Source organism: Haliotis rufescens, unplaced genomic scaffold (genome assembly GCF_023055435.1).
Source record: "Haliotis rufescens isolate VD_foot unplaced genomic scaffold, xgHalRufe1.0.p SCAF_2, whole genome shotgun sequence".
Classification (NCBI taxonomy): domain Eukaryota; kingdom Metazoa; phylum Mollusca; class Gastropoda; order Lepetellida; family Haliotidae; genus Haliotis; species Haliotis rufescens.
This window is the reverse complement of record NW_025963890.1, coordinates 53,432,421-53,450,645: the sequence shown is the minus strand read 5'-3', so window position 1 is coordinate 53,450,645 and position 18,225 is coordinate 53,432,421. Positions and strand designations below refer to the sequence as shown.

The following is an 18,225-nucleotide window of genomic DNA, read 5'->3' as shown; positions in this document are numbered from 1 at the left end:
CTATACATGGTATAAAGACATGCAGGATAGATAGAAGGCTATACATGGTATAAAGACATGCAGGATAGATAGAAGGCTATACATGGTATAAAGACATGCAGGATGGATAGAAGACAATACATGGTATAAAGACATGCAGGATGGACAGAAGACTATACATGGTATAAAGACATGCAGGATGGATAGAAGACAATACATGGTATAAAGAAATGCAGGATGGATAGAAGACAATACATGGTATAAAGACATGCAGGATGGATAGAAGACAATACAGGGTATAAAGACAAGCAGGATAGATAGAAGACTATACATGGTATATAGACATGCAGGATAGATAGAAGACTATACATGGTATAAAGACATGCAGGATAGATAGAAGACTATACATGGTATATAGACATGCAGGGTAGATAGAAGGCTATACATGGTATATAGAGATGCAGGATAGATAGAAGGCTATACATGGTATAAAGACATGCAGGATAGATAGAAGACTATACATGGTATAAAGACATGCAGGGTAGATAGAAGACTATACATGGTATATAGACATGCAGGGTAGATAGAAGACTATACATGGTATATAGACATGCAGGATAGATAGAAGACTATACATGGTATAAAGACATGCAGGATAGATAGAAGGCTATACATGGTATAAAGACATGCAGGATAGATAGAAGGCTATACATGGTATAAAGACATGCAGGATAGATAGAAGGCTATACATGGTATAAAGACATGCAGGATAGATAGAAGGCTATACATGGTATATAGACATGCAGGATAGATAGAAGGCTATACATGGTATAAAGACATGCAGGATAGATAGAAGACTGTACATGGTATAAAGACATGCAGGATAGATAGAAGACTATACATGGTATAAAGACATGCAGGATAGATAGAAGACTGTACATGGTATATAGACATGCAGGATAGATAGAAGACTGTATACATGGTATATAGACATGCAGGGTAGATAGAAGGCTATACATGGTATATAGACATGCAGGATAGATAGAAGACTATACATGGTATAAAGACATGCAGGATAGATAGAAGACTGTACATGGTATAAAGACATGCAGGATAGATAGAAGACTATACATGGTATAAAGACATGCAGGATAGATAGAAGACTGTATACATGGTATATAGACATGCAGGATAGAAAGAAGACTGTATACATGGTATATAGACATGCAGGGTAGATAGAAGGCTATACATGGTATATAGACATGCAGGATAGATAGAAGACTGTATTCATGTTATATAGACATGCAGGGTAGATAGAAGGCTATACATGGTATATAGACATGCAGGATAGATAGAAGACTGTATTCATGGTATATAGACATGCAGGGTAGATAGAAGGCTATACATGGTATATAGACATGCAGGGTAGATAGAAGACTATACATGGTATAAAGACATGCAGGATAGATAGAAGACTGTATTCATGGTATATAGACATGCAGGGTAGATAGAAGGCTATACATGGTATAAAGACATGCAGGGTAGATAGAAGACTATGCATGGTATATAGACATGCAGGATAGATAGAAGACTGTACATGGTATATAGACATGGGGGATATATAGAAAGCTGAATACATGGTATATAGACATGCATGATAGGTAGATAGAACACGGTATACATGGTATATAGACATGATAAGGATAGATAGACGACTGTATACATGGTATATATAGACATGCAGGATAGATAGAAGACTGTATACATGGTATATATAGACATGCGGGTTAGACAGAAGTGAGTGGTCACTTGCATAATGATTCTCCACTGTCAGTGAGTGATCTCCAATAGACAAATATTTGTTTATCTAGGCATAGATCATATTAATGATGTAATGGATGATTTATGACAGTGCACCTAGCAATCTGCTTTTTGTCTGTCATGTGACCATGTCCTTAGATATACCTACATGTTTTATTGCAAGAGAATTAATCTTTAATCAGAGACTCTGAGCACACCAGCCTGAGTGAACTGCTCCCTGATTATAGTGAATTGTTTTCCTGGGAATATGTATTGGAGGTTGAAGGGGGGTTTGTAGCTGAAGGGAAAGAAGATCCTAGAAGGAGGGTTTGTAACTCTAGGGAAAGATCCTAGAAGGGGGTTTTGTAACTCTAGGGAAAGATCCTAGAAGGGGGTTTTGTAACTCTAGGGAAAGATCCTAGAAGGAGGGTTTGTAACTCTAGGGAAAGATCCTAGAAGGGTTTTTTTTAATTCTAGGGAAAGATCCTAGAAGGGGGTTTTGTAACTCTAGGGAAAGATCCTAGAAGGGGGTTTTGTAACTTTAGGGAAAGATCCTAGAAGGGGTTTTTGTAACTCTAGGGGAAGACCCTTGAAGGAGGAGTTTTTAATTGTAGGGGGAGACCTTAGAAGGGGGGTTTTAACTGTAGGGGGAGACCCTATAAGGAGGGTTTGTAACTCTAGGGTCAGATGCTAGGGGGGGGGGGGGGGGACTGTTGGGGAAGACCTTAGAAGGGGGATGGGTGTAACTGTAGGCGGAGACCCTAGAAGGGGGATGGGTGTAACTGTAGGCGGAGACCCTAGAAGGGGGGTGGGTGTAACTGTAGGCAGAGACCCTAGAAGGAGGGTGGGTGTAACTGGAGGCGGAGACCCTAGAAGGGGGGTGGGTGTAACTGTAGGCAGAGACCCTAGAAGGGGGGTGGGTGTAACTGTAGGCAGAGAACCTAGAAGGGGGGTGGGTGTAACTGTAGGCAGAGACCCTAGAAGGCGGGTGGGTGTAACTGGAGGCAGAGAACCTAGAAGGGGGGTGGGTGTAACTGTAGGCAGAGACCCTAGAAGGGGGATGGGTGTAACTGTAGGCAGAGACCCTAGAAGGGGGGTGGATGTAACTGTAGGCAGAGACCCTAGAAGGGGGGTGGGTGTAACTGGAGGCAGAGACCCTAGAAGGGGGGTGGGTGTAACTGTAGGCAGAGACCCTAGAAGGGGGATGGGTGTAACTGTAGGCAGAGACCCAAGGGGGATGGGTGTAACTGTAGGCAGAGACCCTAGAAGGGGGATGGGTGTAACTGGAGGCAGAGACCCTAGAAGGGGGGTGGGTGTAACTGTAGGCAGAGACCCTAGAAGGGGGATGGGTGTAACTGGAGGCAGAGACCCTAGAAGGGGGATGGGTGTAACTGGAGGCAGAGACCCTAGAAGGGGGATGGGTGTAACTGGAGGCAGAGACCCTAGAAGGGGGATGGGTGTAACTGGAGGCAGAGACCCTAGAAGGGGGGTTTAACTCTAGGCGGAGACCCTAGAAGGGGGATGGGTGTAACTGTAGGCAGAGACCCTAGAAGGGGGGTGTATCTCTAGGGGGAGACGCTTGAAGGGGGCTTTGTAACTCTAGGAGAAGACCCTTAGAAGGAGGTAGCTCAAATCCAGTAGAAGGATAGATACCCTAGAAGAAATGTTCCTAACTCCCATAGAAGAAGACCCTAGAAGGTGAGCTACCTATTGTTGCCTTATGGATCTATCCTCCTAATAGGCAAGTCTAGATATGTGGACAGTACACTTCAGTCTCTTTTAGTGACAACTTTATCTTTACATAATCTAGAAATTATGAATTAAACTAATAATTATTGCCTTAGACACTTGTGCAAGTCTAAGATTTCACTGTACAATAACTGTACGCTATTTCAGTGTGAACTTTGACTTCTGTTCAAGGATTCCAGTTGTAAGGAGAGCATGCCCTTCAGCTCCTGTGTCAGTCCCTCACTGATCATGCTAATGGCTTTATAATAGATGTGTGTAGTGAACAAGCACAATGAGCTTTAGGTTGGCAAATAAAGATCCTTGTTAATTTTCCTCAAGCCTATCCACTGACCCAAATTTCTTTTTAAGAATCTAATTGTGTCATTTCCTGTTGTCAGTTTCCTATACAGCTGTGGTACACAGTAGATGGTCAGTTTCCTATACAGCTGTGGTACACAGTACATGGTCAGTTTCCTATACAGCTGTGGTACACAGTAGATGGTCAGTTTCCTATACAGCTGTGGTACACAGTAGATGGTCAGTTTCCTATACAGCTGTGGTACACATTAGATGGTCAGTTTTCTATACAGCTGTGGTACACATTAGATGGTCAGTTTCCTATACAGCTGTGGTACACAGTACATGGTCAGTTTCCTATACAGCTGTGGTACACAGTAGATGGTCAGTTTCCTATCCAGATGTGGTACACATTAGATGGTCAGTTTCCTATACAGCTGTGGTACACATTAGATGGTCAGTTTCCTATACAGCTGTGGTACACAGTACATGGTCAGTTTCCTATACAGCTGTGGTACACAGTAGATGGTCAGTTTCCTATACAGCTGTGGTACTGTACATAGTACATGGTCAGTTTCCTATACAGCTGTGGTACACAGTACATGGTCAGTTTCCTATACAGCTGTGGTACACAGTAGATGGTCAGTTTCCTATACAGCTGTGGTACACAGTACATGGTCAGTTTCCTATACAGCTGTGATACACAGTACATGGTCAGTTTCCTATACAGCTGTGGTACACATTAGATGGTCAGTTTCCTGTACAGCTGTGGTACACAGTAGATGGTCAGTTTCCTATACAGCTGTGGTACACATTAGATGGTCAGTTTCCTATACAGCTGCAGTACTGTTCTACCTGTACAATGTATGATAGATACTTGGTGTGGTCTACCTGTACAATGTATGATAAACAGGTAGTGTGGTCTACCTGTACAATGTATGATGGATACTTAGTGTGGTGTACCTGTACAATGTATGATAAACAGGTAGTGTGGTGTACCTGTACAATGTATGATAAACAGGTAGTGTGGTCTACCTGTACAATGTATGATAAACAGGTAGTGTGGTCTACCTGTACAATGTATGATAGAGTGTTTTACCTGGTCTGTAATCGTCAGCTAACGAAGGTTGAAGGCCAGGTGTAACATATTTACCTGTATCTCTACAGCTGAGCCTGTGTAGTTGGTTTGATCACACAAACTGATTATGTAGGTCAGCACACAACAGTAGAGTCCGGATTCAATGCATGTATTGCTGAACATGACAGAGAAATATACACCTGCTTAAATCAGGGTCACAGTTGGCACTCCAGCAACTCCAGGTGTGGATACATGTTGTTGCAATTTTACATTATTCTGTTCGAAATGTTTGTATTGCTATAAATAGTTGTGAGGAAAACAGCTCATGTGAATGAAAGTACCTTTGACATTGTATGTTTGCTAGTGAGTGAGTAATGGGGCTATTGTTGGTGGTGATCTGAAGGGTAGGGCCAGTCTGGTGACCGGGAGTAGACAGGCTGCCTCTCGGGACGACCATGTCTACAGGCAGGTGGCCCACAGCGAAACAGGGTACTGTGTTTGTGTGTTACTTGTAGCTTTTAGCTTTTCACAGTTTCACGATGGCCATCTTCTATTTGATGTCAGGATAGTTACAGCTTGTGTTCAGAACGCTGGTGAGGCCGATGAGGCTGTTACATCCTGGGGCTATGTGACAAACAGCTCCTGGACACTGTCTTCTGGGGGAAGAAGTGGAGAGAAGGGGTCAGCAGTGTTGGGAAGAGGATATTGTGGGGATGGGTGAGATTTGGGTGGGGTGGGGTGGGGTGAGGACATTTGGTTTTGTGAAGCAATATAAATGGGTCAATGTGGAGTTGGGTTGAGATGTGGGTGGGGTGGAGTGAGAGGTGCATAAGCATGATAAGTGTTGTAGTCGTACATTGTTGTAGTGATACATTGTAGATGTGCATTGTTGTAGTTGTACATTGTTGTAGTGATACATTGTAGTTGGAAATTGTTGTAGTGATACATTGTAGATGTGCATTGTTGTATGACGGCATTCTGTAAATAACTGAGTCCAATCCAGTGATTGACATCATGAGCATGTGATACACTGTAGTTGTACATTGTTGTAGTGGTACATTGTTGTAGAGGTACATTGTTGTAGTGGTACATTGTTGTAGAGATACATTTTTGTAGAGATACATTGTTGTAGTGGTACATTGTTGTAGAGGTACATTGTTGTAGTGGTAATTTGTTGTAGTGGTACATTGTTGTAGTGGTACATTGTTGTAGAGGTGATTGTAGAGGTACATTGTTGTAGAGGTGCTTGTAGAGGTACATTGTTGTAGAGGTACATTGTTGTAGTGGTAATTTGTTGTAGTGGTACATTGTTGTAGTGGTACATTGTTGTAGAGGTACATTGTTGTAGAGGTGCTTGTAGAGATACATTGTTGTTGTGGCAGTGATTGTGGAGGTAATTTGTTGTATTGCTACATTGGTGTCATGGTGACTGCAGTGTGTCACATCCCGGTCGTCTGGTACAGGTGAATGTAGGTAGAGCATGTCATTCCCCAGTCACACCTGTTCATATTGCGGAGTGTTTACACCGGTATTTATTCAGATGAAGTTGATTATTGTGTTATGATGTGCACTACAAAGGCTCATTGATGCTGACATTAACCTTCACATGTCACTAACACCATGTCTGCCACAGGATTTTATGATTTGAAGAATTGTTGGGTATTGATTCTCAAGAAAAGTTTTCCACAGCTTAAATTGATTTTCTGTATGAGCTGCCATTCCAACCAGCTGAGTAAGGAGCACATAGGCCAGGTGAATGTTATGGACATCCTTCTATAGCAGTTTCCCCCTTTGTGAGGACAATATCCTATGTATCAAAGCTAGCCTCTGTGTGGGAGATATCCTATGTATTGAAGCTAGCCTCTGTGTAGGAGATATCCTATGTATCAAAGCTAGCCTCTGTGTGGGAGATATCCTATGTATCAAAGCTAGCCTCTGTGTGGGAGATATCCTATGTATCAAAGCTAGCCTCTGTGTGGGAGATATCCTATGTATCAAAACTAGCCTCTGTGTGGGAGATATCCTATGTATCAAAGCTAGCCTCTGTGTGGGAGATATCCAATGTATCAAAACTAGCCTGTAAAAGAGATATATATATGTTGCCAGATGATACTTTTGGTCATTGAATTTTTCGGTTGACAGTTATAAGCTTTCCGAACTAAGGCATCAGATTCCAGCCACTAGCAGTTGGATATAGGTGATCAGAACAGGCCAGTGCAACAAGTGCCGGCTTTGTGCAGGATAATTCCACACATGATTTATCTCACTTTTATCATTCAATAACTATTTCCAATTCGTGCTTGTCTTTGTGAAGGTGTATTTCAACAAACAGAAAAAGACTTACATGCAGAGTATTATGTAGGTTGTAAGGGTTATGTAGTCATGTATGAGATTCACTGCCTGGCACAGTGTCAAGGCTTATAATACAGTCAGGTTGTATGTAAATTCACCAGATATTGTTGCAAAGTAAAATCTATTCTTGTCTAGCCACAGGACATATAGCTTAGGGCAAACAGTATGAGATGTTTTACCTAAAGTGACAACCATATATTTCCTGTTCTCCCTGTTGTCAGTTTAGCCTTTTTTTATCTTCTGCTGTTATTTTTTTTAGAAAAATCAAGGTATGTTAACCACGTCCACTACATCAGTCACGAGACCCGTGAAGATCCAGGGTAGAATAGGTCTTCAGCAACCCATGCTTGCTGTAAAAAGGCGACTATGCTTGTCGTAAGAGGCGACTGACATGATCAGGTGGTCAGGGTCCCTGACTTGGTTGATGCTTGTTATTGTATCTCACTTGCATGGACCGATGCTCATGATGTCAGTCCATGGATTTGATTGGTCCAGACTCGATTATTTACAGACCGCTATCATATAGCTGGAATAATGCTGAGTGAAGCATTAAACAACAAACAAACGAGGTCATATGTAACATCTGTCAGTAGCCCCACATCCGCTACATCAGTCATATGTAACATCTGTCAGTAGCCCCACATCCGCTACATCAGTCATGTGTAACACCTGTCAGTAGCCCCACATCCGTTACATCAGTCATGTGTAACACCTGTCGGTAGCACCACATCCGCTACGTCAGTCATGTGTAACACCTGTCAGTAGCTCCACATCCGTTACATCAGGGATGTGTAACACCTGTCGGTAGCACCACATCCGCTACGTCAGTCATGTGTAACACCTGTCAGTAGCTCCACATCCGTTACATCAGGGATGTGTAACACCTGTCCGTAGCTCCACATCCGCTACATCAGTCATGTGTAACACCTGTCAGTAGCTCCACATCCGTTACATCAGTCATGTGTAACACCTGTCAGTAGCTCCACATCCGTTACATCAGTCATGTGTAACACCTGTCAGTAGCCCCACATCCGTTACATCAGTCATGTGTAACACCTGGTGTATCAGTAACCCCCACATCCGTTACATCAGTCATGTGTAACACCTGTCAGTAGCTCCACATCCGTTACATCAGTCATGTGTAACACCTGTCAGTAGCCCCACATCCGTTACATCAGTCATGTGTAACACCTGGTGTATCAGTAACCCCCACATCCGTTACATCAGTCATGTGTAACACCTGTCAGTAGCTCCACATCCGTTACATCAGTCATGTGTAACACCTGTCAGTAGCCCCACATCCGTTATATCAGTCATGTGTAACACCTGGTGTATCAGTAACCCCCACATCCGTTACACAAGCTGGTGACTCAAGGATCAGTGATCCGGGACACCTGCACCAAGTGCTGAGATGGCATTCACCGTAGTTAGTTTGTTACCCACTTTGTGATCACTTTGTGATTTGTTTCGGTGATGTTGAGCTGAGACTCTTCCCATAACTTTTTTATTGTCGAAATGGCTACATATCCTCCGAATTGAAATAGAAATGCACAGGCATATGTACAGAGGATATCAAAGACTTCTTTTCTTTGCTTGCAAATCCTTTCAAAACTGACAGTAACACAAATTCTGTGTCGGGGGACCAGCCCACATGGTCAATGTATTTGTCCTTCCTTTCCTGTAGATCCACCATTGTTTTAGCTGACCTATCCTCTCCTATATCACTGCATGTCTCTCTCGAGCTTCTTACATCATTGTGTGCTTCTTTCATATACAGACCTCTTGAATGTGACACAGTAGGTTTTGATTGTACTAGCTATTGGGTGCCACAATGTGACACAGTATGTGTTGATGTAGGAGCTAGTTGGTGCCACAATGTGACACAGTGTAGGGTGTTTGTAGGAGCTAGTTGGTGCCACGATGTGACACAGTGTGTGGTGATTGTAGGAGCTAGTTGGTACCACAATGTGACACAGTGTGTGGTGATTGTACGAGCTAGTTGGTGCCTCAATGTGACACAGTGTGTGGTGTTTGTAGGAGCTAGTTGGTGCCACAATGTGACACAGTGTGTGGTGTTTGTAGGAGCTAGTTGGTGCCACAATGTGACACAGTGTGTGGTGTTTGTACGAGCTAGTTGGTGCCACAATGTGACACAGTGTGTGATGTTTGTAGGAGCTAGAGGGTGCCAAAATGTGACACAGTATGTGGTGATTGTAGCTGATGTAGGCTGTGCCGTCCGGGTCAGTTACAGCTGATGTAGGCTGTGCCACCAGGGTCAGTTACAGCTGATGTAGGCTGTGCCCCCAGGGTCAGTTACAGCTGATGTAGGCTGTGCCACTAAGGTCAGTTACAGCTGATGTGGGCTGTGCCACCAGGGTCAGTTACAGCTGATGTGGGCTGTGCCACCAGGGTCACTTACAGCTGATGTAGGCTGTGCCATCAGGGTCAGTTACAGGCGATGTGGGCTGTGCCACCAGGGTCAGTTACAGGCGATGTGGGCTGTGCCACCAGTGTCAGTTACAGCTGATGAGGGCTGTGCCACCAGGGTCAGTTACAGGTGATTTAGGCTGTGCCACCAGGGTCAGTTACAGGTGATGTGGGCTGTGCCACCAGGGCCAGTTACAAATGATGTGGGCTGTGCCACCAGGGTCAGTTACAAATGATGTGGGCTGTGCCACCAGGGTCAGTTACAGCTTCTTGAGGAGCTATGGTCTGCCGTTGTCTGCTGTTGTATCTTGCTCGTCACAGAAAGTCCTTAATTATTTTGCCTTTCAGCTCAGCAATGTTTGTCCTTATTTTGTCCTTGACGAGTACAGAAGTAACTGTCTGACAGTGAGATTTGTTTGTTTGCTTCTTTTAAAAGTTTGGGGGTATTTTTTCAGGAGAGGATATTTCCGTGTTGTATAAAGTAGTTGTCTGTCTCTGTATGCCCGCGCCTGCCACAGTGGGATTATCAATTGAGTTGTGGGTTTACTGTGCATGATGTTGGGTAATGTGGATAGTAATCATGGTAATACTCAGATTTGGTGTAGACTCACAAGTGCAGATCCTGCTTTGCTGTGTATATACTCTGTAAGCTGTTGTGTGGCATGCAAAAGATAGACATATGATATATATATGTAAGTAGGTCATAATGCATCATCGACATTACTGTAAGATTGTGTGGGTATTTGGCATCAGCCTTGATACATCAGTTAAGATCGTATGGGTATTTGGCATCAGCCTTGATACATCAGTTAAGATCGCATGGGTATTTGGCATCAGTCTTGTTACATCAGTTGAGATCATATGGGTATTTGGCATCAGTCTTGATACATCATATAAGTTTGTATGGGTATTTGGCATCAGTCTTGATACATCATGTAAGTTTGTATGGGTATTTGGCATCAGTCTTGATACATCAGTTAAGATCGTATGGGTATTTGGCATCAGTCTTGATACATCAGTTAAGATCGCATGGGTATTTGGCATCAGTCTTGTTACATCAGTTGAGATCATATGGGTATTTGGCATCAGTCTTGATACATCATATAAGTTTGTATGGGTATTTGGCATCAGTCTTGATACATCATATAAGTTTGTATGGGTATTTGGCATCAGTCTTGATACATCAGTTAAAATCGCATGGGTATTTGGCATCAGTCTTGTTACATCAGTTGAGATCATATGGGTATTTGGCATCAGTCTTGATACATCAGTTAAGATCGCATGGGTATTTGGCATCAGTCTTGATACATCAGTTAAGATCGCATGGGTATTTGGCATCAGCCTTGATACATCAGTTAAGATCGCATGGGTATTTGGCATCAGTCTTGTTACATCAGTTGAGATCATATGGGTATTTGGCATCAGTCTTGATACATCATATAAGTTTGTATGGGTATTTGGCATCAGTCTTGATACATCAGTTAAGATCGCATGGGTATTTGGCATCAGCCTTGATACATCAGTTAAGATCGCATGGGTATTTGGCATCAGTCTTGTTACATCAGTTGAGATCATATGGGTATTTGGCATCAGTCTTGATACATCATATAAGTTTGTATGGGTATTTGGCATCAGTCTTGATACATCATATAAGTTTGTATGGGTATTTGGCATCAGTCTTGATACATCAGTTAAGATCGCATGGGTATTTGGCATCAGCCTTGATACATCAGTTAAGATCGCATGGGTATTTGGCATCAGTCTTGTTACATCAGTTGAGATCATATGGGTATTTGGCATCAGTCTTGATACATCATATAAGTTTGTATGGGTATTTGGCATCAGTCTTGATACATCATATAAGTTTGTATGGGTATTTGGCATCAGTCTTGATACATCAGTTAAGATCGTATGGGTATTTGGCATCAGTCTTGTTACATCAGTTAAGATCGCATGGGTACTTGGCATCAGTCTTGATACATCAGTTAAGATCGCATGGGTATTTGGCATCAGTCTTGTTACATCAGTTGAGATCATATGGGTATTTGGTATCAGTCTTGATACATCATATAAGTTTGTATGGGTATTTGGCATCAGTCTTGATACATCATATAAGTTTGTATGGGTATTTGGCATCAGTCTTGATACATCAGTTAAGATCGTATGGGTATTTGGCATCAGTCTTGTTACATCAGTTAAGATCGCATGGGTACTTGGCATCAGTCTTGATACATCAGTTAAGATCGCATGGGTATTTGGCATCAGTCTTGTTACATCAGTTGAGATCATATGGGTATTTGGCATCAGTCTTGATACATCATATAAGTTTGTATGGGTATTTGGCATCAGTCTTGATACATCATATAAGTTTGTATGGGTATTTGGCATCAGTCTTGATACATCAGTTAAGATCGCATGGGTACTTGGCATCAGTCTTGATACATCAGTTAAGATCATATGGGTATTCGGCATCAGCCTTGATACATCAGTTAAGATCGCATGGGTACTTGGCATCAGTCTTGATACATCAGTTAAGATCGTATGGGTATTTGGCATCAGCCTTGATACATCACATGGGTATTTGGCATCAGTCTGGATACATCAGTTAAGATCGTATGGGTTTTTGGCATCGGTCTTGTTACATCAGTTAAGATCATATGGGTATTTGGCATCAGCCTTGATACATCAGTTAAGATCGCATGGGTACCGTATTTGACGTAATAAGCGCCCCGCTCTACTAAGCGCCCACGACGATATTTGCTAATATATTGGCAAATGAACAATCCCAATTAGCACCCCTTCCGATTGATCAATGTACGTAAGACTTAGTCATTCGTGTATAATACGCACTCGTGTGTTATATGCACCCTTAATTATGGGCAATTAAATTCTGGAAAAATATATCTGTCGTATATAAACAGTCAGGTCATCAGCATAAACCACGAAATATATCTTTCAACTCTTTCAACTTTTTTCCACCAAAATAATATTCTAATAAGAGCCCCCTATTTCTAATTTTGAGAGCGCCCTGGGCGCTTATTACGTCGAATACGGTATTTTGCATCAGTCTTGATACATCATTTGAGATCGTATGGGTATTTGGCATCAGTCTTGCTATTTCAGTTAAGATCGTATGGGTATTTGGCATCAGCCTTGATACATCGGGTAAGATTGTATGGATATTGTTCATCTATAGGTTATGTACTAAAGTGAAAGTGATTTCATATTCCCTGGAAAATCCTTAAAAGAAGAATATGGAATGAACAAGATTTAATTTTCAGGTTCGTTTAGATTAGGAAAGTAAAAAACAAAACTAGCATTGTTATTAAAACTCGCTAAATATTGGCCTGAACTTCCTGGACAAAGGTCATTGACACCCAGTAGGGAGGAATTAGGTAATCTCATTCCGGGGTTGATCAAATTATTATTTGGGAACACTTTACGATTACATCGGTACATTTCACGCCTGGTCTAGATTACTAATCCATTCTTGACCACAGCTTCACCAATAATACCCGTAATCAGTTGCTCAAAGGTATATAATGGAGTCCCAACATACTGGCTCTTTACACTTCCAGACTTCTACAGGGGGTACTTCCTACTGGCAGGGGGATCAGTCTAGTCCCTCCAGACTTCTACAGGGGGTACTTCCTACTGGCAGGGGGATCAGTCGAGGTGGATATGGGGACTAGTCAGAGCTGTCTGAGGTGGATCACTTTTAGGAAGTGGGGGACTTGTTGAGGTGGGTGACTAGTCGGGGTGGATGACTAGTCGGGGTGGGTGACTAGTCGGGGTGTGTGACTAGTCGGGGTGTGTGACTAGTCGGGGTGTGTGACTAGTCGGGTTGGGTGACTAGTCGGGATGGGTGACTAGTCGGGGTGGTTGACTAGTCGGGCTGGATGACTAGTCGGGGTGTGTGACTAGTCGGGTTGGATGACTAGTCGGGGTGGGTGACTAGTCGGGGTGGGTGACTAGTCGGGGTGGATGACTAGTCGGGGTGAGTGACTTGTCGAGGTGGGTGACTTGTCGAGGTGGGTGACTAGTCGGGTTGGGTGACTAGTCGGGATGGGTGACTAGTCGGGGTGGGTGACTAGTCGGGGTTGGTGACTAGTCGAGGTGGGTAACTAGTTGGGGTGGGTGACCAGTCGGGGTGGATGACTAGTCAGGGTGAGTGACTTGTCGAGGTGGGTGACTTGTCGAGGTGGGTGACTAGTCGGGCTGGATGACTAGTCGGGTTGGGTGACTAGTCGGGGTGGGTGACTAGTCATGGTGGGTGACTAGTGGGGGTGCTTGACTAGTCGGGTTGGGTGACTAGTCGGGTTGGGTGACTAGTCGGGGTGGATGACTAGTCGGGGATGAGGGGACTTATTGAGGGTGGGGAACATTTTGGAGGCAGGGTCAAGTCCTGGCTACTTAATGCCAGTCTGATTGAGCACAGGCCCCTGCAGTTTTCAGCCATCAATTTAAAGACTTGCATAGCAGTACAGTGTTGACGAAGGTGGAGTAGTCAATATGGTCTGTCATTAGCACACTGACCCGTGCTGTGATTGAGCAGGTATTTATTGAGTGGAATAATCAATGGAGGAGAGTCACCTTGCGACACCTCAACATTAGGAAGCCCTGAAGGTCGAGTCATGCTCAAGTTACTGTCGCACAGTAAAATTTACAGTTTAGGTAAGCAGATTTGTTTAAGAGTGTTACTTGTTCAGTCATTTATAGATTTTATGATTAAGTTCAAACATGCATAGACTCTCTAAGCATTACTTAATCAGGTTGTTTAAACATTGGTATCACCTACCATAGTAGTAGCATGTTGTTGACAACTTAATCTGACTTAGTGGTTGGTTGCATAGAACACTCTCGCATATATGTAGTGGTTGTTGGCGACTGTGATGGACGTAGAACAGTGTCACATATATGTAGTGGTTGTTGCTGACTGTGTAATGTTTTGTTGGTGACTGATGGACGTAGATCAGTGTCACATATATGTAGTGGTTGTTGGTGACTGTCAGGGACGTTGAACAGTGTCACATATATGTAGTGGTTGTTGGCGACTGTGAGGAACGTAGAACAGTGTCATATATATATGTAGTGGTTGTTGACAACTGTGATGGACATAGAACCATGTCATATATATGTAGTGGTTGTTGACAACTGTAGTGTTGGCGACGATGAGGTACGTAGAACAGTGTCACATGTATGTAGTGGTTGTTGGCGACTGTGAGGGATGTAGAACAGTGTCACATATATGTAGTGGTTGTTGGAGACTGTAGTGTTGTTGGCGACTGTGATGGACGTAGAACAGTGTCATATATATGTAGTGGTTGTTGGCGACTGTAGTGTTGTTGGCGACTGTGAGGGACGTAGAACAGTGTCATATATATGTAGTGGTTGTTGGTGACTGTGAGGGACATAGAACACTCTCACATATATGTAGTAGTTGTATTTTGTCCAGGAACTTGCTCCATGTATGCTGGCGATAGGCTACATGATGCCTTACCTCACTGTAGATAACGTGTAATGTTCTACCTTCCACTGTACTGGCTGTGTGGGAACTACCTGGGTAATGGAGTCAGTACGTAAACAATTCTCTAAGCCCTGTCATATAATCAGGGTCTCAGGTGGGTGGTGGTCGCCATGGAAATCTAACTACATTCTCCAGTGAAGGAGGGCTGATATTTATTACCCATGGCTGGAGTTGTTGTGAACATAGCAGGACACACTCACACACTCTCCCTCTCACCACCGCTAGCAGTCATAAACACTGGCCACACTGAAGATCCGGGTTACAAGTGGTCTTCAGCAACCCACGCTTGTCGGAAGAGGTGACTCATCGGATTGGGTGGTCAGGCTCGCTGACTTGGTTGATGCATCTCAGTGTGTCCCAACAGTGTAGATGCTCATGATGTTAATCACTGTATTGTCTGGTTCAGACTTAATTGTTTGAAAACCTTCGTCATTATATATGCAGAATATTGCACAGGGTAGTGTCAAACAAATACAAAACATAAACAGTACCACACACACTCTGCCACACTCACTCCCACTCATACATGGAGTCTGACCCCGACACTAAAACACAGGCATGAAAACATGCACGCACTCTCACACACACACGCCACACCACACCGCACGGGCGCGCACACGCACACCCACACACACACACAAAAACACACAGTCACATACACTCATGCGAACACAGACACACACATGCACACACGCACAAATACTTGTAAACTCACACACGCATACTGAGTTTATTCCAGTTTAACCTTTCAATAAACTTGTATTAATTTGAGTATTTGTGGCATTGTTGCACGTAGTGAGTGTGCAGGAAATAACTGTGTAAAGTAGTTGTGAGGAATGTAGCACTACGGTGGCAACAGCACACACTCCCTTGTAGCAGCCAGCTTCCTGGTCACAAGTCCTCACTAAGTGTCAAACTCCGGTCATGGTGGAGAATTCCACATGCACCTGATGCAAACCACAAATATTGTCACACGTGTGCCACTGACCCACTGCATGAGTGGATGTAGGGCACTGTTTACACCGGTAACTCTGATAACTCTGTTTGAAAGTTTCATGACCATGTTGACTGATCCCCCTAACCTGCAATCATTTTTTAATCTGAAGTTTATACAATATACAGCTTTTCCATTGGAAGAAAGGCTGGTCACATGAAACGGTCCCGCAAAACTGACGTTCATAAGTGTATGAAAGACACAATTTGAGGTTCATACGTTTTTCGCGAGACTGTAGTCTTGAAATGAAGTAAATACTGTCGGACTACTTCCACATTCCTGAGGAAAAACCTGGGAATTCCCTTGGCAAAGCAGGTGCTTGTAGGCCTGTTTGTCTATGGTAAAGCAGGTGCTTGAAGGCCTGTTTGTCTATGGTAAAGCAGGTGCTTGAAGGCCTGTCGGTCTATGGTGAAGCAGGAAGCAGGTGTGTGAAGGCCTGTCAGTCTATGGCAAATCAGGTGCTTGTAGGCTTGTCATAGTATAGCAAAGCATGTGCTTGTAGGCCTGTCGGTCTAGGCAAAGCATGTGCTTGTAGGCCTGTTGGTCTATGGCAAATCAGGTGCTTGTAGGCTTGTCGTAGTATGGCAAAGCAGTTGCTTGTAGGCCTGTCGGTCTATGTCGAAGCAGTTGCTTGTAGGCCTGTCGGTCTATAGCAAAGCATGTGCTTGTAAGCCTGTCGGTCTTTGTCAAAGCAGGTGCTTGTAGGCCTGTCGGTCTATGGCAAAGTAGTTGCTTGTAGGCCTGTTGGTCTTTGTCAAAGCAGGTGCTTGTAGGCCTGTCGGTCTATGGCAAAGTAGTTGCTTGTTATAAGTCCTGTCTGTCTATGGTGAAGCAGTTGCTTGTAGGTCTGTCTGTCTATGGCGAAGCAGGTGCACGGTATGTGCATAATTAATTGAAAACCCATTGCAGATCCTGCTGAAATTCCAACATCCAGCTAAGTCCTGGAATTAATTGAATGTGATGACTCTCTCTATAGATGTATTGCCATGATAACATGATTACATTATGTGACGTCCATCGATAAATGAGGAACAGCTAGCAGAGGCTTGTTATTGCTGTACACACTATTGTGAGCAGTCATTGTTATTGCTGTAAACAGTAGGATGAGCGGTGTTTGAGTGTCGTGACAGTCATGCTTCAGTTGTCACACTGAGTCTCTCCCACACTGGCTAGCGATGGCAGGTGATTGGGTAGCATTAAGCCTCATTATGTGGTGTGATTCCATGTGAAAGTATTGAACCAGGGATGGTTGTATTGAGCTAGGAGATTTTTAAGATCCTTATTTGGGGCCCAAAGCCCAAACTGTCCTATCCCTGACCTGTATCTCAAGCAGTTGTTGTAGTTCATTTGGTTGTTCCTTAAGTAACTCTTGGTATCTGGAAAGAATTATAATAATAGGATAGTCTGTTGATGCATTGTCAAGGCACTAATACCATTTTTACCCCAGTAATGGAGCAATGTGGACTCGACTTTATTTCTTAGCTCCCTAGGGAGTATACAACCCTTAGCTGCCTATGAAGCGCTAGGTTAACGGTCACATTACATCTCCTCCTACCGGGTACCCATTCAGGTTGAACAGAGGCATTTCGAATTTGCCAGAGGAGCCATATTGATGTATATCCATCTGTAAATATAACCTGGATGTTTGTACAAGAATTATGTATACTATACGAATGAATCCTGTGTTGAAAGGATAGAGAGTCAAAGTGTAAAATAACTTAGGCAATTTACAAAATGTCAAAATATTTCAGGCATTTTACAATGTAAAAAAAAATTACTTTAAGCAGACATGACGTAAAAATAATTGTGAAATGTCTGAAATATTTGGGCGTGTTATAAATGGCCTAAGTGACAATTTTATTTTATCATTTTACATATTGATTGTAACTGTAATATTATATATATGTTATATATGTTATATATGTTATATATCATGTTACAGTTAAAATCAATATATATATAAACAAGTGAATTCTACAGAACTATAAGCATTAAATTTACAAAAAACAGATTCCAGTTTTCATCCCCTGGGGAAATAGCTTA

The 18,225-nt window shown here is 43.0% G+C and overlaps 1 protein-coding gene across 4 annotated transcripts in view; it reads left to right on the top strand.

Annotated features, from left to right (window-relative positions):
- Window positions 1–18,225, top strand: part of LOC124140547 (phosphatase and actin regulator 4-like) — a 101,744-nt gene that overhangs the window by 33,238 nt on the left and 50,281 nt on the right. The window contains exon 1 of one of the 4 annotated variants that reach the window (XM_046508203.2): window positions 5,220–5,371. The exons of the other annotated variants lie outside the window; for them this stretch is intronic. Coding sequence (XP_046364159.2) covers window positions 5,338–5,371 — 34 coding nt within the window. The 5' untranslated portion in view covers window positions 5,220–5,337. Of the gene's footprint in view, window positions 1–5,219; window positions 5,372–18,225 lie in introns of those variants that run through there. 4 annotated transcript variants of the gene reach the window in all.